At 35.2% G+C, this 13046-nt stretch overlaps 1 protein-coding gene across 1 annotated transcript in view; it reads right to left on the bottom strand.

The window, feature by feature from the left end:
- The window catches only part of SENP6 (SUMO specific peptidase 6), a 91486-nt gene that overhangs the window by 72200 nt on the left and 6240 nt on the right, over window positions 1–13046 (bottom strand). The window contains exons 4-5 of the mRNA XM_046676264.1: window positions 3129–3271; window positions 1900–2004 (exon numbers count right to left, since the gene is read on the bottom strand). Of these exons, the coding sequence (XP_046532220.1) occupies window positions 1900–2004; window positions 3129–3271 (248 nt within the window). The remainder of the gene's footprint in view (window positions 1–1899; window positions 2005–3128; window positions 3272–13046) is intronic.

Here is a 13046-nt window from a genome sequence, read left to right on the forward strand (position 1 = left end):
CAGTACGACATTCACCTTGCACAGCTCTATGACTGCACTTACCATGCAATCACTTGTTGACCTGTCTTTCTGTCCTCTACCCTCCTCAAACTTAAGCTTCAAGGCAGGGACTTTGTCATATTCACCTTTGACTACTCTGTACCTCATCTACGCCTGGTATGTAACATAAAATCACAAAGTTTTTGAAGGAGGGAAACTGGAAAAACTCTCAATGACTTGTCTTCAAACTTAAAAATCTTCTTAATGACCATTAGGCTGCGGTAGGAATAAGAAATGCTTATTCTGTAAATAAGAGAAACATAAATAGAATCTGTCCTGCTGACTCGACTCTACGATTTTCCTTACTGTTCTTAGTTGTTCTTGCCAAGTATTTCCACTCAGGGTTGTTTCTTTAGATACAAATTAATTCAGGTTTGTTTTTTTTAAAGAAACAGTATTTTACTAATAAACACCACTTCCTATTAACAGAATCTGATCTTTTATGCAGATGAGCAGTGATAAACACGCAAGGTATAACAGGTGCCAAGACCTAGACTAAAACAAACCACTAACCAATTTCCAGACTGGAATCAGCTTTTCAACATTACCAATGAGGAAAGGCGGGCTGGGGAGAACAGGTCACAGTGCAAATAATTCCAAACTAATAGAAACTTCAAAAGCAATAATTGTGGTTGTAGACTATGTCACTTGATTCTAAATGAGTATTTCAACTTAGCCCACAGCTTCAGAATATCAAAGAAGATACTTCTTTATCAGCGATGAATTCTAATCAATGTGATCACTGCATGAGGAAGTGTGTGTCTCTCCTTCTTCCCTCACCCCCCAGTTACTCTCCTTTTATTCTTTATCTTCACGTTTGTGCCACATGTTGGCCGGAGGACTTGATTTGTTTGTGTATTTTACAGTAAGGCAAACCAATTTTTTGGTATGTGCAGTAACTTCTCCTGTATTTTTAGTTGAATTTCTCAAATATCTCATGTGAAAACTATGATAACATATTTAAGCAAAAGAAAGATTTTCTTATTATCCTAAAGTATGAGAAAGATTTAATGTTTCTAAGTCAAAAATTGACGTTATAGCAAATCTATGTAAATATCAAATACAGCAAGGGTTTCTAAGAAAAATCAGGACACATTTTCTGAATGAGCAGCAGTCTAAAATGACATTTAAAAAAAATGAAGAACAGCATCTAGCACATTTTACTAGTTATGAAAAAATTTTATACAATTATCCATAATGCAAGAAATAAAGAGATTATTTCTTTAACTGTTACAGCCTAAGAATTTCTTAAGTTCTTAAGTTAAGACTCTGATTCAGAACTAAAATTCAACTAAAATTTCATAAGCATCCAAAAGTGGTTATACAAAAACTTCAAAAGCATTTAAAACACCAAGCTTTCCCCACTGTTACTTTTGTTATTTCAAGGTTCAAAAAGTACTCTCACCATCAATGAGAACATCCAAATCTACTAAAACACAAAATTTTCTCAAACATTTGAAACTCATAATGTGATTTATTTTGATATGATGAAATTCTATAAATCTTACAAAGTAAGTAAGGTAATAAACTGTAGTTTTACTCCTCAGCTAAACTACCAGCTGAAGATCTCTCTGTCAAATGTTGTAAGGTCAATGTTGTAAAATCAGCTTAACTTGACTATAATACAATAGAATGGCTTTTGTTTAAAAAGTATTTATAGAAGGTGATGTATTCAAAAGCACATATAAAATAATAAAATTCTAGGACATGAATTATGTCAGAGACATGAATATCTTTATAGACAATGGACACAGTAAAGTTCCACAAAGTAAAAAAAATTTTTCTGTTTTGAAAAAGCGAAAAACTCCTATTAAAGAGGATGGTATGTATACACTAAACAAAGGCAATTAGAGCCCTTACCTTTGGGCTGCTGTTTTCACTACTGATTTCTGCGCGTTAGCATGCTGGAAACGTCTACCATGAACCACAGTTCCAGAACACAGCGACACATTTTGTGTATTTTCACTGCAGAGTCAAGAAACAAAGAATAATTTGAATTTGAATTCAAATATACAAAAATTCAAATATACAAAATAATAATTTGTAATTTCCCCCTGAAAATTACATACATATATGCAAAATAAATCCTTTAAAATCTGAGCACATGCACAAAAAACCTTCACCACCTTAAAAAAAATATGTATTTACAGATAAACCCAGCTGGCCATGTTAAATTGTCCATTACAAGTTTTCCACTTTCTGAATTTGTCTCTGAAATGTTTCCAATCCAGTTCATGAAAGAAGATAAAGAGCAGAAGAACACTAGAATAGAAATCAGGAATCCTAACAGAATGCTTTGCACTGTAAGATTTCCTATACATTAATTCAGATACATTTTCTCTCCTTATGCTCTATTCAGGGATTATCCATAAAAAAAGCTTTTAAACTATGAGTATTACAAAGTTTTCTCATATGCCAAAATAAAAATAAAATACATCAATTGTAAAAAAAAAAAAAAAAACCAAGAGTCCTAAATCCTACTTCTGATTCTGCCAATGACTCAAAAGTTACTTAGCCTTTACATACCTCAGTTGTTTATCTATAAACTGACAAAGGAGAAATGAAATAGTGATTTTCAACCCTATTTCTGGGAGATCTAACAGCCCAATCATATCAGTAACAGCGGTTTACTATGACAACCACTAGGAAAGATGGTTTATATCTAGAAAGAAGAGGAATAAGAAATCTTAAAAAAAAAAAAGCCCCTTATTGTGATAATACCGATAGGCATCTCCTAAAGGAGACATGATCCCCTCCCCCTCCCACCCTATAGCGCCTTCTCCTTCTAATATTATGACCATGGTTTTACTACCTGTACGAAAGCAAGCTCTTATCTTATCTTATGAAATCCTAGCCTATGGAAATTTTTCTTTCAATATTTTTATTCAGAACCAAGAAATCACTGCAATCAACCCAACTCCTAAGATTCAAAGCCAAGAATCCACACACTGGGATCAATGTACCTCTTGGCCCTACTGACAAAGTGAAAAGAAAAGGCATAGGTTGGGCCAATTGGCCATAGAGGTGGTTAGTTTTCGGTGTCAAACCCTGTATCTTTTCTGTAGGAACGTGTGGTGAAGCGCCTATACCTCAATTTCTTATTGTTGGTCAGCATGTTAAGTCCAATTGCATTGCCTTTCAAAGGTTTTAAACTTTCAGTCTTGTTTCGTCTTGCACATGTCTTCCAGGGATCAACAGAACTAGCAGCAACAATTTCAGATTGACGATTTAACTGTAAAAAGATCCATAAATGTTAGAGTCAATAAACACCATAATATGATATCAACTACTTGAAAACCCATTTATTTAAAAAGTAGTGAAAATGTACCAGCTATTGGGGATGGAGAAGAGGGATGGCTGTGGGACAAATCTAAGAGTAATTCAACCGTAATACTTTTTGTTGTCTAAGGACAGCAAAAATATGTAGAAACAAGGGTGTTTATGATATACATTTTTTTTCATTTAAATATGGGCAAAGATATTTGAGAAAATTAAAAGAGAAAAGCAGAAGGTATGAGGGTAGAAGATCTTAGGATAGCTCTTTCCCGAGAGTGAAAAACAGATGTCTCTCCGGCTCAGCAGTCCTTGCCGCCATCCACAGGACAGCACAGCAGATATGGCAATCAGCTGTCATTTCAACTTGCACAAGGACTTTGGTTTTAGCATCAAAGTTTCTATACAAACACAGAAACTGAAGTAATGTCTCCAGACTTTCGCAGTAGCAAATGATAATATAAACACATCAATAACAACCATTTTAGGGAGGTCACAGGATGACAAGAGGGTGGCCTACTTCTTGGGAAGCTCTTCTCAACAAAGAAACCCACTTTTATTACATTCATTGCACAAGACATTTAAAAGCTGCTTTCAGACTCGTTAAGACAAAAGCCCTCAGTTTTTAGTGATAATTTCCCCAAAACAACACTTTAAAAATCATTCTTATGTATTTTAATTTTATTTTTTGAAATGGTCTAATAACTTTATTTTCTTTTTTACTCTTACAAGAAAATATAATCATAAGAAGATAGGAACTTGGCTGGTTTCCCCCGATTATGTCTACAGAAACCTAACAGTTCCCTAAAATATTATCTCCCACAAAAGTCCTCCAGAGGAGATAGTTCATTGTGCCAGCATCATTCTTGTTTTTAGGTACATCTAGATTACAAAATTCCAGAAAGACCTATTTTTGACACATTGCTTATCACTTTCTCCTCCTTGAGATATTTCTTTCCTTTCTAATCTTTTACAGCCAAGTACTTCAGACTCCTCCACTTGTGGTAATGGCAGATTGGGCAATACAGATCAATCTTCCCTCTACTCTCTGAAAACACCTTGAAAAGCCAGACAAAATAAAAAAAAAAGACCCTGTTTGAGGAATGAAGAATTAAGATCGGGAAGAAGAAACTCAGAGATCTGAGCCCAGATTCGTATTTTGACCTGAGGCACCTGTTGATTCCAGAAGATGCAGCTGTGAGGCTGAGAAGCTAAGCTAAACTTAGACTCAAGAGCCAGGGAGACAAAAAGTGGAGTTCAACATCCACCAAGTACGGAGGGCCTCGTAAACATCTCAAACTTTGGATTAGGATGATAGCCTCTTAATAAGGGTGAATTAGAACTATAACTGCCCTCACATACATTGAGATCCAGCTTCCAATAATCTCAACTCAACCTCCAGTTCAACTGAGGTAGTTCTCAAATTTTAGAGCAAATCAGATTTACCTGGATGACTTGTTAAAAAAAAAAACCTGCTGTGTCTGACCTGTCCAGCTTATTTTGATTCAGTATGTCTGGCGTGGGCCTGAGAATTTCCATTTGTAACAAGTCCCCAGGTAATGTTGATACTGCTGATCAGGGGACCACATCTGGAGAACCACTGGATTAAGGAGATCTGAGATTGCTAATGCTCCTAGTCACTAGCTAGAAGTAAACAATACATCCCCTCTAGAGGAAGAAAATATTATCCTAGGAATCAAATTATCTCTATGATTTTTCGTATATAATATTTATCATTCATAAGCAGGATCATAAAGAAATAAGACAATGTGATCAAAACCAAGAGAAACAGGGGCCAGCCCAGTGGCCAAGTGGTTAAGTTCACGTGCTTGGCTTAGGCAGCCCAGGGTTTCATCGGTTTCGATCCTGGGTGTGGACCTAGTGCTGCTCGTCAAGCCATGCTGAGGTGGCATCCCACATAGTAGAACCAGAAGGAATACACAACTACGTACTGGGGGGTCTTGGGGAGAAGGAAAGAAAAAAAAAACAAAGAAGATTGGCAACAGATGCTCGCTCAGGGTGCCAATCTTTAAAAAAAAACCACCAAGAGAAACAACTGATAACAGGAACAGAACTACAGGGGACAAAGATATGCAATTATCACATTCTCATTTCCATTAGTAGGAGAATACAATCACTTCTGCATTTGATGACCCTTTTCCACAGAAATCGTAGTCTTACCATGCAAAGATCACAATTTAGGAATCAAATAGACCTATTATCTCTTTCTAGCCAGGCAACTTTCCTTGTAATCATGGAGTTATTTCATGCAGTAACAAAGATATTCACACATTGCCTAGCCATACAAGGGGCAGAAAGATAGGAATTCAATAACTGTTAGTTCTCATTCAATTAGAAACATAGGTATCTTCAATATGAAAGCCTATAAATTATTTTACCATAAATAATTGGTCATTAAGCCACATTCAGCTGAGAAAAATTAGGCCTATCCAGTCACTGTAACTTAGACCTAATCCTACATTATTTTGAAAAAAATGCCCTGAGACAATGGTTCTCAAAGTGTGGTCACTAGATTGGCAGCATCAGCATCACGTGGGAACACTTTAAAATGCAAATTATCAGGCCCCACTCCAGATCTCCTAAATCAGAAACCCTAGAAGTGGGGTCCAGCAATCTGTTTTAATAAGCCTTCCTGATGATTCTGACGCACACTAACAACAAAGAGCCAGTGCTCCAGGTGATTTTGATATATATCCTATTAAGAATCTTAGAAGCAAAGTTTCCATTAAAGATTGATTATATAATTTCATTTCTCTCTATAGATATTTACAACTAACATTTATTGAGTGTTAACCATAAATGGGCATTATGCCAATTACTTTATATTCAATATCTCATTTAATCTCCATATTTTATACATTTCAGTAGGTCTTCAGACTGGGATCTAACAATTGAACCTGAAACATCAGGCCAATTACTTGACAGGATTAATACACTCAATCCCCACTTCAGTTCTCTTTGCTCAACATCTCCGACCATACGCTGCTTAAACTTCCCTGAAACACTGTCCCTGTGCTATAAAGACCACGGAGCCTAAAAGCAAGCTAACCTGTCTAATAGTAAAATGGATTTGAACAAAGACTGGTCTGACTCCAAAGCCTACGCCTTCCACACCACACTGCACAAGGAATTTCTACAGTGTAGTTTGTAGAAACATAAAGTTTGATTCTTAACAAGAAGGGACACAAACAATGTTATTCCAAAAAAGACTCAATCATTAGCATACAGAACGTCTCAAAATCAAAGAAATTTTCTAAAACTTCCTTTAAATGTAGAAAGTTAATCCTTCTTTTAAAAATTGTTTAAGCCAAAATTATCTCAGCCAACATAAGGCACATAACTCAGTTAATTCAACCATATTTCTGAGTAACTGCTTATACATTTTCAAGTTTCCTTTTTGAGAAAGCATTTGGGCATAATAACAGACAATCCAAAACCCATCATTAAAGCAAGAGGATCTATATAAGCCAAATTCTGAAATTTCACAGTTCTATTGCCTGTAAGTTACTATCAAAAGCCATATTGACTTCAGTCAGCAACCAGACAACTAGGACTTCTAGCTCTGTCAGATAACTGTATCTCACGAAAAGCACTTACTGTGTTTTCTAAGGGACAATTCTAAGAGAATTGTCAAATGCCCTTAGAAAAGGTTCCCTTACCATCCATTATATTTAGAAGGCAGCCCCAGAAAGAAAGAAAAAAAAATCACTCCATAGGAGAATCATAGGATATAAATTGGTAAAAGATTCTCTTATCACAGAGTTACAAACCTAGAGGACACAATTCCAGCTGCCAGAAATTTAGAGGTAACTGTTGAATTAAAACACGTTAATTACTTTAGATGGCTGACATCTACTTATCTCTGCCTAATTAATAATTTTTATTTTCCCTCATTTTATTTCTGCTCTTAACCTGGTAATGTACATACATCAAATTAATGGGAGAAATAAGGTGTAAATAAGTAAAAACTGAGCCATTTACTGCAGACTACCTCACAGCTTAGAGCAATACTACTACTAAAGGCAAGATAATATATTCAGTCTAGAGGTCCCTGAAAAGCTTTGATTTTCCTTCCCCTCTGCCTTCTATTTACCAGCCTAAGACAATCTTCCAGCTAATGCAGACAGGAAATCAGGAGAACTACTGTGGATAGAGGGATTAACACAAAACAATCAAATGATTACACAACCAACTACAAACATAAGCCTACTGATGTCAGATAAGCATCATTACGCACAAAGGAAAACCAGTTTACAAAAGCTCAATAACATTGTATTTAATAATGATAACATAGCTATTTATGGCAGACTTGCTAGTGCCATGTACTTACATAGTCTCATAATTCTCACAACCATCCTATAAAGTGGATAGTTATTAGCAGGCCTAGAATCTGACATTCTGTCTGATTAACTATTCTAATACACCACCCATCCAAAAAAGCTATTTGTTTCTCTCAATTAGATATTAATCTGTAGAGAAGACATTTACACAGTATAAACAACAGTACAGGGATCAGCAAACTTCCGTAAAGGGCCAGAGAGCAGGTGTTTTAGGCTTTGTGGGTCACAATCTCTGGTGAAACTACTAACTCTGTCCATATAACTCAAATCTGTTGCTGTAGCATGAAAGCAGTCACAGACAATATGTAAACAAATGAGCATAGCTGTTTTCCAATAAAACTTTACTTACGGAAACAAACTTTAATTTCATATAATTTTCACATGTCATGAAATAGTATTCTTTTGATTTTTCTTTCAACCATTTAAAAAATGTGAAAACTATTCTAGTTCATAGACCATACGTTGTGGGCTGGCTTTGGCTGGTGAGCCTTGGTTTGCCAAGCCCTGAATTATAACATTAATCATTAAAGAACTAATGGGCATATAGCCAGTTATTAGAATTCAACCTCCAAAGGAACAAGAAACTTGTCTGCTTTGCTCCCTAGTATGTAGAATACTGTGCTCAATATATATTTGCTGCATGATTGAATATTTCATTGGGATTGCTAAATGTTCAAAAATTATCAATATGTGATGTATCTTCCACCCAAATTTACCACACATCACAGTCAATTTAACTAAAAAACAAGTATTTGGGAAACCTAGCACCTAAGGAACTCAGATAATAAGATAACCTGAAAGAATCCATTAAATGATCAGAGACATTAAAAATGCACATTAAAGGCATTTAAATTCTTAAAAACAAAACAAACAGAAACAGTAAAGAAAGAACTAGACACTATGGAAAAAACAAAATTTTGAAAAAGAACCAATAGAAGTTCTACAAATAAATGTCATTGAAATTTTCTTAAAAAGAAAAAACAGATGGATTAAATAGCTGATTAGAAGTAACTGAAGATAAAAGTCAGTGAATTGAAAGACAGAGCTGAGGAAATTACAATATGGTACAGGGATGATTTTTTCCTTTGCCCTTTATCCTTTTTTTCTTATATATATAAAAGTTTAAAAGATACGAAAAAAATGATAGTCTTATTATGTCTAATAAAAGTTCCAGAAAGAATAATGGGGAAAGGCAATATCCACAGAGATAATGGCTAAAATTTTTTCAGAATACAAGACGTGCATCCTTTCTCTAAAGAGGTATAATAAAACATCAGAAGCCCAAAGGCAAAGAGATTATTCTATGAAACAGAAGGGGAAGAATACTAAGATACTCTGAACCAACATAAAGGCTTTCTCCTAATTCCACACTCATTTTCAAATGGAGAAAAGGGTCTATACTAGTTTAAACCAATGATCCATATAGTCCTATATATGACCCACAAGCCGTTAAAAACCAAGGGATAAGTATACCCTTGGGATACACAAAGACGTTCTAAATGACAAACAGGCAAGGAGAGTTTTAAGAGGAAGTTAATTCCTAAATCCTCATCTCCATTTTTACCCTTTCTTACAACTGATTTACGTTAAAATGCCTCTGTAGAAAAGGCATCATATAATATCTCCTTTCCCATCTCCCTTTTCACAGACCTTTTCCCACTTTATAAAAGAAAGACATAAATCTCACCTATTGTATTAGACCCTAAAAACTCCTGAAAAGAAGAATTTGAAATATTGGTATCTGGAATCTCTTTTGGCACATAAAATAGAATTAGGGCCTCATGTCTTTCCGTGTTATATATATTTCTGTTAAAGGTGAACTAAAGTAGGATTTTCTTAATTCAGCTATATTGCAAAACGGAAAAGCAAAAGTGATGAAAATTTGCATTTAATGACTTCGTATCTTCTACTCCAATTATTTTTTTTTATTGAGTTAATGATAGGTTACAATCTTGTGAAATTTCAGTTGTATATTAATGTTTGTCATTTGTGTTGTAGGTGCACCACTTTACCCTTTGTGCCCACCCCCACCCCCCCACCTTTCCCCTGGTATCCACTAAACTGTTCTTAGTCCACATTTTTAAATTCCTCATATGAGTGGAGTCATACATAGATTATCCTTCTCTAGCTGGCTTATTTCACTTAACATAATTCCCTCAAGGTCCATCCATGTTATTGCAAATGGAATGATTTTGTTCTGTTTTGCAGCTGAGTAGTATTCCATTGTATATATATACCACATCTTCTTTATCCATTCGTCTGTTGATGGGCACTTAGGGTGCTTCCATGTTTGGCTATTGTAAATAATGCTGCAATCAGCATTGGGGTACACAGGACTTTCAGGATTGCTGACTTCAAGCTCTTTGGATAAATACCCAGTAGTGGGATGGCTGGATCGTATGGCAGTTCTATTTTTAATTTTTTGTCTTCTACTCCAATTATTATCAAGAAAAGCACTGCCTCAAGGACAAAATCAAGTGAGAATAATTCAAAGAAAGCCTAAGTTTAGAAAAAAGACTGAAATCTGCTGTGCCTTAGTACAACCAGGTAACAAGCTCAGGTCAAAACCACGCCTATATTTTTCTACATTAGAATTCTGCAGTGAAATGGTTGTCATAAAGATGCAAATTAACATGTATATATGAAATGAAAAATGAAAACAGACTTTTATAGATAAATAGTACATCTGTTTTAATTGAATGGCTGGACTATGTGGATTGGCCTTGCCAAATACATTATATGTAGATATTTTCCATAGACTAAATGAGCTGAATATGCAGTTCCAAAGTTTTAAAGAAAAATATACACAAACCAAAAATATAACACATTTTACAAAAAATATTGTTTTGGCAAAAGCATCCTGAAATTAACAAAATTTCAATCTTTCCAATTATTTCTGAGACCATCTGGTTAAAAAAATAAAGGAATCTAAAAGTAACAAGTGTAATTTCTAGCCACTAGTATATTTCCCCAAAATTCAGAAAACAAATGACTCTAATGACTGGATTACAAATTACTTTTAACTTTTAAAGTTAGATTGCTATGTGATTTTTGACATTTAATTCAAAAGGAAAGAAACGAATGATACGGGAACTAAATGAATAAAGACAGAAAACATTAGCACCATCCATTCTGAGATGCATTTCTAATATAATTGTACACAACAGGTTTACTAATTATAAAGATAACTCAATCCGGTAAAAAAAAAATTAATACTTAGAACTTTTTAGCAACAGGAACAATAAAGTTAAATTTCAGTGTATGTTTATCATTTTATTACAGTAAAGTATGATAGATTAAGAAATTTTCAATCCTAAAAGATTAAAAGATTTTCAATCACAAAAATAAATCATGTGAAGTCAAATACATATATGAAGTTAAAATTCTGTGGGAAAATTGAACACAAATATGAATTTAAGGGGAAAAAAGGCATAATATAAAATTTCCAACTGTTAAAGAGGAGATGGTACATGTATTTTTACAATAGATGATACTGAGTATTAAATCAGAATTTCTTTGGAGATCACTACATACAGATAAGTGTCATGAAAGTTTTATTTTAAATTATCAACATCCACATCCTTCAAAATGTGTAGTAAGGGGCTGGCTCTGTGGTGTAGTGGTTAAGTTCTGTGTGCTCCACTTCAGCGGCCCAGGTTTGCAGGTTTGGATCCCGGGTGCAGACCTACTCCACTCACTGGCCACACCGTGGCAGCATCCCATACACAAAAGAGAGGAAGACTGGCACAGATGTTACTTCAGGGCTAATCTTCCTCAAGCAACAAAAGAGGAGGATTGGCAGCGTATGTTAACTCAAGGTGAATCTTTCTCAGCAAAAAACCCCCTGAAAAAACCATGTGTAATAAAGCATTTATTTGTTAAAAAATTAACAGCATCTGCAAGGAATAAACCCCCCCCCACACACACAAAAATTGGATTCCAATGTCACAGAAGCCAGTGATAGAAAGCGCTTTTCATTTCTCCCTACAAAGTTCACTACGTTTCTGCCGGCCAAGGGCACGCACACCGCAGCACTGTAGGGAGATGAGGCGGTACAATAGGAGCTGGAGGAGACTGCAACGCGAAAACTTCACAGGCTTTCAGGATAACTTTATAAAGAAAAGCTTGTAGAGTACTAAGAGAAAAACTTCAAATTCTATGAATTCCCTAAATGACGACAACATAGAGATGTTGTGCAAGGGAAAAAATCCACAAAGATCGAGGAAAAAAAGTAAATTTAAAAGTCCCTAAAATACTATTCAACTATAATTACAGAAACCATGCGAAGAGAGTGCTGTGTCACATTGGCAAAAACTCAAGTTTGACCCCGTACTCCCCAAGATTACAAGGAAATAGGAACTCTCACACATTATTAGCGAGAATGCCAAATGGTAACTCCTATGAGTGAGGCATTTGGCAATATCTAGCAAAATTACACATAAATTTACCCTCTGACATACCAACTACAATTCTAGGAATCTATCCCACAAACGTACTGTAAAGACATAAGCACAAGGCTTTATTAAAGCACTGTTTTTTTTTTTAAAGATTGGTCTTGAGCTAACATCTGTTGCCAACCATCTTCTTTTTTCTTTTTTCTTCTCCTCCCTAAAGTCCCCAGTACATAGCTATATGTTCTAGTTGTAGGTCCTTCTAGTTCTGCTATGTGGGATGCCGCCTCAGCGTGGCTCAATGAGCAGTGCTAGGTTCACGTCCAGGATCCAAACTGGCAAAACCCTGGGCTGCCGAAGTGCAGCATGCAAACTTAACCACCAAGGCACAGGGCCATCCCCTGAAGCACTACATATAATAGCAAAAGACTGGGAGAAACCTCTACTCATCACTAGGGGATCAACTGAATATCTACAGTACATCCATTCCCTGGAATACGTGGCAATGAAAGAGATAAAGATCTCAAATATTTTGCTGTGGAGTGATCTATAGAAGATATTGTTAAGTGAAAAAATCAAGGTGGCAAACAGTGTGGATGCTTTCTCCAAGAAGGGTAGTATACTCTTATATTAGAAAAAGAAAAGAACAATGGAAGGCCAAATCATACAATTTTCAAAACAGGCTGCCAGTAGGTGAAAGAGAAAGAGATAGAGGGAATCATGACAAAAGCTAGATTTCTCTGAATAAAACTTCTTTTGTAGATTTGACTTTGGAATCCCATAAATATTTTTCTGCATAATTATAAAACAAATTAAGTAAAACATTTTTTTTAAAAAAAGCAATTCCTCAAAATAAAAAACAAAGTTAAATAAATAAACTTAACTCATCCAGCTGGTGAAATTGCCAACCAGGAATAATTTCAAGCAACTTTAAAACACAGTGATTTAAACATACATTCCTAGTGGAACATACCTGGTGGTG

The sequence above is a fragment of the Equus quagga genome, chromosome 11, assembly GCF_021613505.1.
Source record: "Equus quagga isolate Etosha38 chromosome 11, UCLA_HA_Equagga_1.0, whole genome shotgun sequence".
Lineage (NCBI taxonomy): Eukaryota > Metazoa > Chordata > Mammalia > Perissodactyla > Equidae > Equus > Equus quagga.